The 15,454-nt window shown below is 51.0% G+C and overlaps 1 protein-coding gene across 1 annotated transcript; it reads right to left on the bottom strand.

The window, feature by feature from the left end:
- Nucleotides 1-1,738: 1,738 nt before the first annotated feature.
- On the bottom strand, nt 1,739-15,074 carry BO83DRAFT_337175 (dynein heavy chain; the record flags this gene model as incomplete). Its single annotated transcript, XM_025528472.1, has 3 exons — nt 1,739-2,357; nt 2,417-14,721; nt 14,792-15,074. 3 exons carry the CDS (start codon nt 15,072-15,074, stop codon nt 1,911-1,913), a joined length of 13,035 nt encoding a protein of 4,344 aa, XP_025388510.1. The 3' UTR covers nt 1,739-1,910.
- Nucleotides 15,075-15,454: the final 380 nt, after the last annotated feature.

The following is a 15,454-nucleotide window of genomic DNA, read 5'->3' as shown; positions in this document are numbered from 1 at the left end:
CCCCAACAAACCTGCTGGGAATAAGTTTTGTGAATAGGTAGGATTCGTTTCTATCCCTAAACTTCACAGTAGTACTATTCCTACTCTTCACTGTGTCAAGAGTGCATTGTAGTCTGTAGCAGCAATAGTATAAATATCTCCTTCCCCAACGTGTCTTGCTTCTCCTTCTTCTTCGTCTCCACGTCCAGCTTTGAAGCTTATAACATATCTGAGAGATCTACTACAACAACTACTAATATCAAGAAGAATCAATCTAGCTATATGATATATATGTATATATGGTACTACACTACTGCTTGGCAGGTGCAACGCGCCTACCAAATCGGGTAGCGGGTAGGTGCCTCCTCTCTTTTCTCCTACCATATATATTTAGAAAAAAAAAAACAACTTTAGGATGAGAGCCAACAAGAACGAATTTGACTACATCTCCTGCTTTACGTTCGTTTGCTTTTCCTTCGTTTGCTTAGAGACAGATCCGTTTGTTCCAGCACGGAGCAATATGGTAGCATGATGTCGTCAGCGGCTTCTACGTGCTGGGCGGCGACATTGCGCGTAAGAGCAAGAGTTGGCTCATCGACTATAAACATCCCGTCGAACAGACGGTTGTCTCTATGGCACTGCCACGGTCAGCGCCGGAGCCGCCGCCAAGCAACCAGCAAACATCATATATTACACAGAACCAAGGATAATGGAGCAACTTCAACATCATACTAAACACAACCATGGACTTTATCATAAAGACTAAACATCCTATACTCATCAATTCCTCCTTTATACCAAATACACTAAAGGAAACAAGATAACTTTTATTACCAGTAAAACACTCCATGATTAGATTGCCGATCGAGGGTGTTTTCTGTGGGGTGATATGCCCGCATACACTGCGGTTCTCGCTACTCGGTGTGGAGTTCACCTTACTCCCGGAGCCTGGGCACAGTCGACAAAGACACTCTTACCGAAGCCCTATGAAAAAAAAGGATCCTGCTGGTGTCTAGGCCAAATCTATAACGGCTTCCCCCTTCATTCATCGAATCATATGTAGTGAGAAGGAGAAATAGAGATTATTTCACCTATCAAGATTGCCAAGGCATGTTCCACGGTGAGCGATCCCGACAGACTACCCCTTCCATTGATTGATATTTGACGAATGCAGCGGAACTTGACCAGGGTATTGGCTTTGAGTGGTGCTGCAGAAGCCCCTGAAGGCTTTGGCTCTGATAATAATGACCTGGAAGAAGAAGAAGAAGAAGAAGAAGAAGAAGAAGAAGAAGAAGAAGAAGAAGAAGATGTCCTGGTACAATAAGAAGAGGAGGACGAGGACAATGAGTAGGAACAGGAAGAAGAAGAGGAAGAGGAGGAGGATAAGAAAACACAGGGTTTCGTGTAGGTTCGACCAAGCGGCACTGCGCCTAGAGAAACTCGCCGGGCTGGGGAGCATCGCCCGCCAAGGGTTGTTCAACATAAGGTGCACGAAGAGGCATCGGAGCAAGGGCTAGCTCTCCGGGTTTCTGCTGAAAGGCGGACATTTGAGAAGTATTCGCTGAAATACAGGGGTTCATAAATAGGGCATGGTTTATCTGAAGCTAGACTTACGAGTTGGTTGGTAGAGTAGGGTAGAGGATGTTTATGCATTGACAGTTTATCTGCTGGGGGGTATTGTGTGTTTCTAGCATGGAGTTACGCTAAAGGATCAAGCTACAATATAAATCGTTCTTGTCTGGGGTCTTTCTTGGGGGCGCCCGTTACTCTAATGCTCCTTGCAATAGTGACACCAGTGGTAGCAGTAAACATACAAATAGAAGGAAATATAACGGACCAACGATCTAAATTGAACGCAATGTAAGTTCTATCAAATACAGGATGAACAAGCGATGTCACACAACCCCAAAATTCTATTATCACCCCTCAAATCAAGCCTCAATCATCAACTGCTCTCCCTCATCCAACAACGTCGTCACTCTAGACAGGTCCGAAATCATCTTATTACCATGTCCGACCAGGAGCAATTTCTCCGCATTAGCCGGCAGACCCAAGTACGTCGGGGGTTCACGCTCCGGTAGTTTATTGACCCATTCGACAAAGTCCCGAATGCTTGTTCCACCAGGCAGGGTAAGACAGTCGTCATTCTCGACACCAGAAACGATCTTGTGCTCGTCCTCGAAAGCGGCCGGTGTAAGAAGATTAGTCACCAGGCCCTCGAGCTGCTTAAAGTCGGCGAAGTCATCGACCTTGCCGCCGTAGGTCTCGGTCACGAGAATGCGGATCATGTCCCACGGTAGTTTCTGAGGAGCGACATTGGATCGGCCTTGGGCGATGGTATCGACCCAGTAGTCGATGATGTGGGCAGAGCATTCGTACTAAAGTGATCATGTTAGTGGAATGTCCTGAATTAGGGGGTTGAGGTGGTTTGGCTTACATCACTGTCGTTAAATTCCCAGAATCCCTTCCAGCCCAGGCTCGGGGCGTAGCGGAGTCGCTCCTGCACCACCGCATGCAAGAAGCACAGAAGGAGATAGACACGAGCCTTTTCGACCGGTGCCTTGGAGGCCCGGGTAGACAACGAGGACAGAGAATCCTTCATGTTGGCGCGCACACCAGCAGGCTGCTCGTACATGAGCACGCGAGAAGCACGGAGGAGGTTGACTGGGATCTTGGGACTTGATTCCATCGAAAGGAAGAGTCTGAAGTCCTTGTGAGGCTTGAGTGACTCGAGCCTCTTCTCCAAACTCTGCAGCCATGACGGCGCCAGGTGTACGTTCTTGACTTGAACCCAGTTACCTGCGGCAGCTGCATTGCTAATTGCCTTGTCAGCGCTCTCAAGACCTTCGTTCGAACCCATAGCGATGTTGGCACAGGTTGCGTTCATGCGCTCGACAAGAGCATCGACCTTGTAACTGGCATCGAATCCAGGGCTGGAGCTGAGGGCGATTGGCGTAGTTGCTGTGACTTGGCTAACGATATCCTTCAAGTCGGTGCTTCCCTCGAAGAGTTCTCTGCCAAAGACGGCCTCGATGAAGCGCTCCGCAGTTGGCACAAATCTGTCCATTCTGCAGAGCTTCACAAGCAACAATGAGCGCAGCAGCCTGTCAATGTTCTCTGTGGTCTCTTCCCAGACAACAGGGATTGAGTTCTCCGCGAGCTCATCGCTAAAGAACTGCTCCCATTGCTCGGTGGTGATCGTAGGGAAGATCGACTTGTAGAGCGACATATTGGCAATTTTGTTCAGGACCTGCTCCTTGAGTTCAGGTGAAGTTGACAGGTCCACACTCTCCATCGACTCGTCAAGGATCATATCAATGATCCTCTTGTCCATAGGGTAGGGGGCTGCTTGGGCAAGAAGCATTGCAAACGTGATGCGGTCCTTCTGGATCAGTCCCAATGATGTACGCTGGTAAGTTGTCACGAAGAGATCGCGAAGAATGATCTGTACACGTGCAGCGTGGTCCTTTTCTTGAGCGAGGCGCTTGTTCTGGTAAAGAACAGAGTTGAAGATATCAACGAAGAACTGCAGTGAGAACTGGTAGAAATGGTTGACATGGTGCAGTTGCTCCAGGACTGCGAAAACAGCACTGCAAGAACGGGCAATGATGCTGTAGTTGAGCGTGATATTCTCAACTTCGGTCATGACTCCCTCGGTCTCCACCATCTTCTTGGAGATTTCTGCTGCCTCCTTCTTCAGAGTCTCGAGGGTCTCGATGACATTGTCGTCGTCGAGAATATTACCGCGCGACTCGTTTAGTGCCTGCAAGAGTCGCTTCTCGAGCTGACGCAGGTGGATCTTGAACTCACCCTGCAACTTGACCAGATCGGTACGACGGGCGTCTACATCTGGACGCTCGAACTTCAGGACCTCGTTAAGAGACTGGGTCTGCAAACTGCTCTGCGTGACAGTGAAGTTGACAAAGGTTGTGCGACTGCATACGTCCGGTGGGAAGGTGGCAGAAGGATCTCTTGTCGACAGGAAGAGCTTGAATGATGGCGAGAAATCGATCTCCTGCTTTCCGAGTTGAATGAGAACACGGCCACCCGTCTTCTGGTATTCCTTGTTGAGGACGTGGTTGAGAATAGGATCAAGATACTCAGCATCCTGGATGAGGATGGGGTTTCCGAAACGGAGAGCACTCTCCAGTTGCTTGACAAACGAATCATCCAAGAAGCTAGTAACAGTGAGCTTCCTGTCGGTGCTCTCCTTCTCCAAGAACTCGGTGACACGGCCCGAAGGATCGATGATCAAGGGGTACCGGTTGTAGCGTTTCAGAACGATGGCGTTCTCGGTGCAGAGGTCGTCAACCGGCAGCGAGTGATCCTGCCAAGCCAAACGTTCATCGGCATTAGACAAGTACTCGGTAATCGGGTTGTGTGGCTTGAAGTTGATGCCCGCTTGCGTCAGGTGAGTGACCCATTCGTCAATCATGGCCTTACGGAACTGTTGATCGTAGAAACCAGCATAAGCAAGGAAGGCTGCCGCGATGAGGACATCTCCAACAAGAGTGCTGATTTGAGTTTCAAAAGACCTGCTTCCCTCCTCCCAACGGGTCCGCTCTGATGACAAACTGTCGAGCAAGCGCACACTTCGATCAACCTTGAACTGCACTCTGGACATCTCCGTCTTGATCGCTTGAGTTTCGCTAATAAGCGCAGCATATTCAGCCTTGTATGTAGCGATACTGTCTTCAAGACCCTTGATGGTGTTCTCAATGGTTTGGGCCTCGGCCTTGGTCTGCAGGGCTTGTTCCTCGAGCTGATCAACCTCTTCACGCAGAGGTCCAACACGGTCCAAGATCTCGGAGTAGTTCACCTGAGCTTCGACCCATTGCACCAAAGGACCGCAAGCCTTACTAGCCCGGTTGACTCTCTCATAGGTGAAGTCTTCCTTGGAAAGGAATTCGTTCCGCATCTTGATCCTGTGATTCCTAGTCATCTGTCTTTCGTTGTCGTAGTTGACGATGCTAGCAATGAAGTCATCTCTTCTTATAATACCCTGGATCGTCTTCCAGCTATCGACCTTGTGGCCCAGCAGGGTGCAGACGGCTTCAAGTGCCAGTCGGACGCTAGCAGGAGGATTACCCATGGAACGGACTTCAGTAAGATGCTGACGCTTGATGTTGCTGACACTCTTCTGGGCCTCAATGACGGCAGGTTCAGCTTTAGCGAGATCACTGAGCACAACTTCCCTTCGGAGAGCCACTTCCTGCTCCTGCTTCTCCAAAGCAGCTTGAACCTCAAGAGAGACTGCTTTACGTTGTTCTGCCTCTCGCTGATCTGCAACCATCTTCTGTAGTTTCTCGTTTGCTTCCGTGTCCTTCTTCTCCAATTGCGTCTTTTTCTGAGCAAGACTGGCTCGAAGATCGCTGACCTTATCGACGGTATCTCTCAGTTTTTCGAGACCAACGTTCAAGTGTCTCTGCTGTTCCTCGAGGTCTTCGCGCTTCTCGTTGAAGAGCTTCACGTACTGAGCAACAAAGTCGAGGTAGTGGCGCGGAGTCAGGAATGTTGTGCGTCCTTGTTGCTTCTGCAAACGCTGGTTGAATCTTTGCAGCGAGTAATGGATGTAAACCATGGCGTTGATGACTGTGTCTCTATGAGAGGCTGGCAGGCTCAACTCGCGGTAGGCCACCGGGATACTATCAGGAGCAATAAAGTTCGGCTTATCCAAGTCGACGGATTGCGTGAGTTCAGAGCCAACTTGGAAGAGAGCCTGGTCTGACCAATCGCCCATCCAGTTGAGTACACATCTGTTGAACAGGGCAGGACTGGTTGCAGCCTTCGAAGAAAGGCCTTCCTCGGGAGGATTCATCGTGAACACGACATGCAGGTTCTTAACGATCTGGGAAGTGAACCACTTGTAGAGTTCCTCTTGCGTGTCGAGAAGGAGACCTTGGCGTTGGGCTCCCTCCTTGCAAGCGGTCATCAAAGACGAGAATTCGTCTCCTTCGAACAGACCGGGCACCTCCGCGTTTGCAAGCAGAGTGTTCATTCGTTCCAGGAAACCAGAATCGAGGACGTTCGATTCGTCCATGATGAAACAAATCTTCTCGCCCTTGCAACCGGCCCGACGAAGCACGGTTCTCAGATCGTCATCGAAGTCTTCCGATGAATACTTACCATGCACCTTGATCTGGAACACCTTCAAACCATTCATCCAAGCAACGAAACGAGAAAGCGTTGTCTTACCACTACCACTAACTCCGATAAGAATGAGGTGACCCTGAGGCTGGCGGAAGACACGGTCGATGCGCAAAGCATGCTCCAGGACATCATTGAACAGCACGAGGGGAACGTCGACCTCTTCGTCACAGAAGGTCTTCAGACGAGCCTTGACGAAATCACGCAGCCTCTCCTGTTCAACAGGCACGTAGTTCTTAGACAGCCAGTTAGAGAACAAGATCGGACCCTTCAGAGCCTCCTGGTCATCAATAGTGGGGAAGTTATCGAGGGCAATGCGCCGAACAGCGTCTGCGGTCCAATTCCTCTCGTCTTCCGTAACCAGACGATCCTGGAATAGTCGCAGAGCTTCGTGCGCCCAAATGCGAACCAGGCCTTCAACAGAGAGAGTCTCGAGGGGCTTGATAGCTTCATACACACCACGCACCCATCTTGTAAGTTCACGGGGCGAGTAAACATAATGAGGCTGGATCTTGGGCGTGAACCTAGCTTGAGACTCCAAGTAGAATTGCACCATGGCCTTTGTAAGTGACTCCGAGTATCCCCGCAACAAAGGAAGGATCTTCAGAATGGCCGAGTTGAATGTTCCGTAAATCTGGTTCAATGAAACCTCTCCTGGGTAGTCGACCATGACCAAAGGAGCATGGCGCAAGAATCTCTCTGCCATGGCCGTACGGCCAGCGTCGGTGGGAGGGTTACAGGCGCCCACGAACTGGATGCGGTCCAAGGTTACCCAGGTCTTGTCCGATGTTCTCCAGAAGCCGTTCTGCTCGACCAATTGTCTCAAGAAGGAAATCGCTCGTTGGGTTCCGTAACGGTCAGGAGCCGGAAGGTTAATTTCGTCACAGAAGATGACCAACCAGCGACCGATCTGGTTAGGGGACATCACGACTCCATTCAGCGTCTTCTTGTATTCACAGTACTGTTCGAATGTCTTGATCAGGAGGTCAGGAGTGGTAGCACTCGAGAAGTTGAGGCCAACCACTTCCATGTTTGGAAGCTTGCGGAGAGCAGCGAACAGAGTCATGGTTTTACCGGAACCTGGAGGACCGCAAAGCAGCAAAGGCTTGTGCTCGGCGAGCCAAGAGTACAGAACATCTTCATGACGAACAGTGTCCACAGTAGGAATGACCACATCGGTCTGCGTGATGGAGTGTGTGTTGATTTCGATAGTAGGAACCTGGGACTGCCAGCTCGCCCATTCGCACTTGGGCAGGGTGATATCGAAGTCAATGATGGATGCTGCACCATCAGGTGGTAGATCGGTAGTAGTCAATGCAGACACGAACTGTCCGAAAGACTGGCGATCCGCTAGAGGACAGTCACCAGTGAATGACCAGACCAGCGCAAGAAGAAGCTTTTTAGAGATATAGGCCTCGATCTGGTCGTAGTCAAGGGGGAAGTCGACATGTTGGATGTTATACTCGAGAACATTGCGGCAGGCCTTGTTCAGAAGACTAAACAAAGTGTTGAGGGCGCGAATGAAAGTGTACTCCATAATATGGTTGTACTTCTTAGCCTCCTCGAGGGCCTGCAGGACGAGGTCTTCGGTCTGCAACAAATGTTTAAGAATGGTGGCCAGCATATCCTGAGCATCCTGAGTCTTGATGGCAGCTTGCCCAGAAGGAGCACTGTCATCATCCAGGTCCTCGAAAGTCCGCGTTCTGAGAGACTCGACATAGTTCGAAATCATCATAGAAGGCGTGACAGTATCGTCATTGAACCAGACCATACCACAACGACTGACCGTCGCCAGTGTTGCATACTTCAGGGTTTCGACTTCGAACATGATACGAACATTGGGCGGCAGGTTGAGACGTTCACCGTTGGGAAGCGTCAAAAGCTTATTGTCATCAAGCACACTGTTCAAGTTTTCAACCCACTCTGGGTCGACATCACCATCAAACACGATCCAGTGCCGCTTGGAATCTTCGCCTCGAAGGTTGTCCACGATCTTTCTCAGAATGCCGGTAAACAAACCATCAGTCCATTCTCTAGTAGTGGCGTCCAGACTACCGTAGAGAGCTTCCTTAGACATAACCTTGGAGTCAATGATGTGGGAAACGCTTTCAACGCCCTCGGTACGCTGCAGTGCCTGAAGGAGTATCTTCCATGCGGCAGACTTTCCGGCACCGGACTTTCCAACCATCATAACACCGTGATGGATGCTCTGGATCTGGTAAAGCTGCAAAGCCTTCGTGATCCACATCTCGCTGTCGACAAAATGCTGTTCCTTGGCGATGTCGCGGATTGCCGCGGTAAGTTTCTCGTAGTTGGCTGGCACGTACTCCACACCGGCGAAGTCTTGCTTCTGAATCTCCAGCATCCTGTCCACATCTTCCCGAACCAGCTTGGGAGCAATGGTCTCCCGAAGACTCTGAACGATGATCTGAGGCTCAATGACTTCATCAGGCCCCAGGTCCTCCTCAGAACTGGCGATTCTAGTACGCTTGAGTCCTCCGGAGCTGACGAGAACACTCTTCAGAGCACGAAGACCAAAGTCGTAGTGTGCCTGTTTTGACAGTTGAGTAGAGCAGTGGTCGAAGAAGGGCACGGTCTGCTTCGACAAGTGCTTGGCTTGCTTGAAACCTTGAGAAAAGAGCATGACTTCGGTGATCAACTCCTTGTCGGGCTTAGACATTGCAACGCTCCTGAACAGTTTCTTCAAGTTGTCGGGAAGGTTGGAACGTCCAGCGTATCCAGGATTCATAGTAATGAAAATACCAGTGTTGGGGTTCACGGACAACCGTCTGCCAACCAGTTCAATCTGAGCCTTCTCATCAGTCTCACCGTTCTTGAGACCGATCTGGATGTTTTGGATTTGTTGGGAAACAGCAGAGAGGATTCTCTCCTCGAGACGGTTGAACTCATCGAAACAACCCCAGGCACCAACTTGGCAGATACCAAGGAAGATTCGGCCCATGGCCTGGAAATCGAAGGTGTCGTCACAACAGAACACAAGAGTGAAGCGTCCCAGTTGAAGACCGAGCGCTTTAACAGACTCGGTCTTACCAGTACCAGCCGGTCCGTAAGGCGAACCACCAAGTCTCTGGCACAGTGCTTGGGTAAGTGTCAAGAAACAGCGATCCGTAAGAGGCGTGCGGACAAGACGTTCCGGAACTCCCAGGTATTCGAAGCCGTAGTTCAACTTCGCATTCGCCATATGAACGTACAGTCTTTGAAGGAAGTCGCCTTCGGCTTGGTAAACATAGCGCATCTGGAGGAGCCAGAGGTAGTGCATGGGTGTGGTAGCGTTCGCAGTAACAAGTTTGGAAATAACATCGCGCTGGTGAACGAACTCGGTGATCATATGCTCACACTTCTTTCGACTAATTGCATCCAGTTCACCAAGGACGGTGGCAGCGAGCAGCTCCAGAATCCGAACCTGGGCGTCGAACAAAGACTGAAGAGTGCTGCCACCGTTCTCCAGGCTTCTCTGGACAGCGCTGGTCCAAACAACCTGACTGGCAAGAACAACGATTTGCGCTGGGTAGTTGGCGAGGAAGTCGTTGAAAGCAGTCTGGTCAACTTCTGAGGCGTTGTAAAGCGGCTCAAACTGCTCCACAGCTTCAGCGAGTAGCTCGGCCAGCGTCAACTTCATGTTGGTCTCAATAGCAGTAAGCCAGTCGTTGATCCTGGGCGTTTTGACGAGGTTGACTTCCTTCTTCAAGCGGACCTCTTCACCTTCCTTCGAAGTAAAGCCAACGATGTTGTTGTCATCATCCATGAGTACACCAGACAGACCAGCAAACATCTTCTTGAAGTGCTTCGCCACCCGGACAATGTCGTTGGAGTTACCGATGATCTCCAGAAGATCCTCATCACCAACAAAGTAGAAGCGAGGGAAAGATACACGCTCACGCTCAAGATACTCTCCCAGCGCCTTCTGGATCTTGTTCAGCAGCTCCGCCAATCTTTCCAACGATTTCTGCACACCATTGATAGCCAGTACATCCAGTACAAAGGGAGACTTATACACCTTCTTCATTACAGCGAAGAATTCGGAGTTGATGTTTTGGAAGCGACTGGACTCAAGGGGAAGAAGATGCTTGATGTCCGCGTTACCAGTGAAGACACCTTCAAGATAGACCCACTGTCTCTGGACATCGATCCAGACATCGAAGAGAACGTGCACTCTGTTCAACTTGTCTTCCCAGGAAGTAGCTTCTTCCTCGAACTCTTTGTAGTATGGAGAATGCTTCATTGCCTGAAGGGAGTTCAGGTTCTCACTGCACTTTGCGAACAAATCATCGAACCCGCGGATGAGTCGGCACTTGTTCTGGTAGTTGATAAGGTCCAGTGAATAATTCTGCCATGTCTCACGGACGGACTTCAAGAACTCCTCCAGTGCCATCTCACCCTGCGCCTGTGCGATGATATCGCGTATAATAACCTCGCTTGCAGTAAGCTGGAGGTCCCACACATCACCCAGAGTCAGCGACACGAGAGAGAATCGCTTGCCTGGCTTCAGGGCCTTGTAGATCTTTTGCCAGTGTCTCTCACGGACGGCCTCGGACTTCATATCAGAGAGCAAGGGGTTGACCTTCAGCAGCTGACGCAGGACATTCTGAATATGTTCAAAAGCCGCGTATTGGCGCATCCGACTAGGCATTTCCTTGGTCATCTTGATCAAGCCATCGATAGATTGACGAAGCTTTCTCGGTTGCACGCTTGTCCAAAGCATGTCCCTAAGGTCATTAAGGCTCTTCCAGATAGTTGACAGAGCGGCCCAGACAGACATGAAATCCTGGACCTCTTCCAGGATCGCAGGCAGAGAAGATCCAACGCCGGCCGGGAGATCAAGAGCCTCTTTCGCCTTCGAGACCATTTCATATTCGGACTGAAGAGATTCGAGTCGAGACTGGAACATGCTCAAAGTACGAGATGCTTCTTCGGGAGGAATGGTACCAGACACGGGCTTTTCCTCGTTCCACTGGCTGATGACTTCTGTAATCTTGTCGCTGATGACCTTGTCCTCTGCCGAGATCTTTGCGCGCAATCCTTCTGTTTGGTCCTGGACAATCTTGCTCTTTCGTGCAAGCAATTCGTTCAGCGCGGCCCATTCACCATCGACGTTTTCGACGTGAAGCCAATCACTGGGGAACTGATAGCGTTGTCGTGCGAGTGTGGCCTGACCTTGCCGGAAGAGGTCAACCTCCGGTTCCCAAACCTTTGCCTTGCGCTTGCATTGCTGAACAATCGTGATGAATGAAACCGCATGGGCCGTGGAGGCAGCCTCCAGGGTCTGACCTTCAAGGTCGCGTCGGGCAGCGGCGATTTCAGAATGAACCTCTCTCATCCGGCCACCGAGCTTGGAGCCGAATCTCAGCAAGATCTCATGCTGCCACTGGTCATACTTTGCATTGACCCGTGTCTGAACCTGCTCATAATCGATCTTGATATTTCCGAACGACTTGCTCACTTCCGAAGTGTCAAACGTAGCACGGCTCTTGCGAATCTCCTGGAGTAGCTGGAGCCACTGAGACAGATCGTCACCCAAGATGTCGTAGACTTGTTCGGACTGCAAGTCCCAGAGCGACTGGAACTGCAGCCACTTGTCAACATACGCAGATACTTCACTCAACCTCGATTCGACTGCATTGTAGACTTGACCCAACTCGTTGGTACAGTGCTGTGGGAGAGTGGCGAAGCATGCTTCAGACAGCTGGACCTTCTGTACGTCAATTGAGATCTGATAACGGGACGACTTGATCTTCTCGAGGTTGCAGATCACACCAAGCCAGTTATCAAAGTGCGCGAACCAGCTCGCGCGAGCATATTGGAGCGGTGGGTCGAGATGGAGGAACTGGTTGCGCATGGAGATCTCGTGGGTGAGTTCTGGGAATTCGATGTTGTACGAGAGTGTCTCTCCTTCGCCTGTCTGCACTCCGCTGGATGTTTGAAGGCTCTGCGAGCTGTAAGTTGCTTCCTGGAACGAGTTGATCCATTCGCGAATAGCACGATGAAGCCGTTCGCGCAAGATGCCTTCGATCTTCTGATTCAAGTTGGCCACCCAATAACCAAGGTTAACATAGTTCTCGAGGTTCAGCTTATCGACGGCAACTTGGATGGCGTCCAGGCGCTGCCTAAATGCAGCCGCTTCGTAAGGGCAAGTCTTGAGTTCATGGGTTGCCTTCTGGATGCTTTCGTTTATCGAAGCCAAAACAGCTGTCTTCGACTGGAGTACAGATGCCGACCCAGCAAACTCCCGAACGAATTGAACATGCTTGCTCTCGCCTCTGGTTGGGATGGCCGCGTCAATGGCTCCATTAGCCAATGCTGACTGCTTGACATGAAGTTCGTAGGAATGCACAAAAGATTCCCAACGGAGGGGAACACCCTTTATGATCATACTTTGGGTGTCATTGACGTAGCCGTTCAGAAGAATCGCAACTTCAGTCATGGCCGCAATAGAGCGATTGGTCTGGAGCAAGGTCCTGACACTTTCCATCAAACTAATGGCGTACGGGTACACGCGCTTAGCTTCCTTCGAGATGTTGCTCACCGCATGAGGTACCTGGAAGTTGAGCCAGATGAGGTTTCTGACCTCCTTGAAAAGAGCAATAATCTGCGCGTCAAAATTGACGGTCAGCTCAAACGTATTCCCTGCGGCTCGGTTACGAATGATGTTGAAGAGACGTCCCGAGATCGTGATATGCCGTCTCTGCACGTCATGAAGCCACGATTCAAAGACTGGTCGAGTATCCAACTTCTTCCGGAACAAATTGCTCTCGGCCAGAAGCTTCTGACCTTCGGAATGCAAGGCCCAGTCCTCTCCAAGCACGTTTGCTACCTTGCCCATATAGCCATCCAACTGATGCTCAATCTGGCGTGCCCAGACAATGGCACCTGACACGGGGGGCAGATCTCGCAATTGCGCCATAGCATGTGCTTCAGAGTGGCCATACTGTTGCTTGAACCGCTCATGCAGCGAAGAAATGTCCTGCTTGACATTTTCAATGAGTTGAGTTTGGTACTCGCCGATTGCACCGCGAATCTTCGGGCGGACAAGAAGAGCATTGAACTTCGAGAAGACGCGGAACATCTCGTTTGCGTTCTTTGCGGTAGCAAGGCGATCACGCAGACGGGCAATGATCGAGTTCTCAACGCGCGAGGTACGCTCATTGTACGCGATCTCCTCCTTGATCCACTGCTGAGTTCCTTCGGGAGAAACATCGAGCACATCCACGTTCCGCAGAGCGGCGTAAGCTTGCGCCACCTCTTCAACTGCGTCGACGTCGCCGATTTCCTCAACGATAACGGCCCCGTCAGAACCAGCTCCGGCAGCCGTATCTCCCGCAGACGAAGTCTTCGGGCCAAGGACGTTGACGATCGTTCGCTGCAACTGCTCATGGTTGACCCGGAATGTGTTGATATATTTCAATCTTTCCTGCGTCTTCTCATGGCGCGCGGCGATTTTGATGGGGATGAACTTCTCGTTCCGGCGTCTAGTAGACTCTCGAGCGACATTGGTGAACTCCTTCAGGTTTTCGTCCCAAGTCCGCCAGATCGCACCAGCAGTCTTCATAAGAGAACGGAACTCACGGTAGTCCAAGTGCAAAATGGTCCGGCCGTGGAGCAAGGAGTGAATTTGGTTGTCTAGGTCCCCGGAAATGGCTTCCACAAGAGCAAGAGCACGCTTGATCGGGTAGGGACAGATCTTCAACTTTTTGTTGAGATGGTTGAAGATCAAGTTAAGAGACTCTTGCACCTTCTGCAGGGTAGTCGCCGAGAGAAGTTCGTCGAGGGGGAAATCCCGCATGAGCTGGTTGTACTTCTGCACAAGATCAGTTGCTTCGCGAAGACCTGTGTCGGCTACGAAACTAAGAGTGGCCTGGTAGCGCTTCGCATGTCGGAGGATGTCCATAGTCAGTTGGACTCCGTCACCCCGCAACTGGTTCTCAATTCCTTCAAGTGCAGTTTCCATGGACAGCCAGAAGTTGATCTCTTGGGCGGCCGAGTCGCTATCGGCATCGCGGGACATTTTGGTAATCGTTTGAATTGAGCGGATCCAGGCATTCACGGTGTTCTGGATGCTGTTGACAAACGTACTGTTCTCCAGGATGGCAGGGTCGATCAGTTCGACCGAAGGCTTGACTCCTCGCTTTTCCGCATCGACCAGAGCAGCCTGGACCACCTCATGCAGTGGCAGGTTCAAAGCCGGGATTTCAACATTTTGCAGCAAATGCCGAAGTCCAAGTTCCAGTTCCGCAAATTTCTTCTTCGTACTAGACACGCCGGTCTTTGCCTCTGTATCTGTCCTAGGCTTTGCGCCACCAGCTGCCTCCTGGCTCCGAGTGTTGGCTTCGAAGTAGGGATTCAGTCCGTGGTGCACCAGCAAGTGTAGAATCTCATATGGCGACTGAGACGCTCCTTGCTGGGATTGGGCATTGCTGAGCGATGCTGGACCAGGGAAGTTCACAACTTGGATCTGCGATGGTATGGGGAGCGATGGGTCAATGGCGGTGGGCCGTTTGATGAAAACTACCGTAGCGACCGTGGTCGAGGAGGACGAGATCTCGGCAGAAAGGTTGTAGACGTATTTAGATGACAAGTCTGGAAGCGTGAGATGGTTAATTGTTAGCACGCCGTAACTGGCAGCAGAATATGCGCGGGGGCAACGTACCTTCACCTGTCTCCGTTCCATTTGCTTCTTCGGAGGCCACAACATCCTTCTGTACATAGAGGGCAACTTGCGAGTCCGACGCAAATCGCGTACACCGCTGCACGGTCTCGTTGTATCGTGCAGGGGAGAGTAAACTGCCGGTGCTTTCAAGCTCACTTCTCAGAGCTCCCAAAGTCACCCGCAGCACTTCGCTCAGGTACTCGATCACTGCATTTGAATCAACCAAAGGTGTTTGCGCTGGCGCAGGGACGCCATTTGACACCTCCGCGTTAGCAACCTCCATAGTTGTAACTCTATGAAAGACGGCTCGCAGAGCTGCTCATAGAGGCCGACCGAAGGTTGTGACGTGGATTCGCGACAGAATGCTGGTTTGTATGTTGACGGGAAATAGGCGCGGTGTCGGCTTCGAATGGGGAGGATTAACCGGGAAGGTTCAACGGATGAGGGAAAGAGGACGAAGAGAACGGAAGAAAACAAAAGTTGTACAGAATAGAAAGAAAGTAATCTAAAGGTTCATATTAAAGCTCCGTCGTCGTCTATTCCACCAGTCGAGTTGGGTGGTGGTCAGTTGGGGGACGCGGCAGGCGTGTTTTCTGCTGCTGCTGCGGATGCTGCTGCGAGCCCGAGCGACGGCCCAGAAGAAAGTGGTACACTTCAGGGGGA

Source organism: Aspergillus eucalypticola (genome assembly GCF_003184535.1).
Source record: "Aspergillus eucalypticola CBS 122712 chromosome Unknown BO83scaffold_11, whole genome shotgun sequence".
Taxonomy (NCBI): Eukaryota; Fungi; Ascomycota; class Eurotiomycetes; order Eurotiales; family Aspergillaceae; genus Aspergillus; species Aspergillus eucalypticola.
The sequence above is the reverse complement of the archived record's forward strand: the minus strand, read 5'-3'. Positions and strand labels throughout refer to the sequence as shown.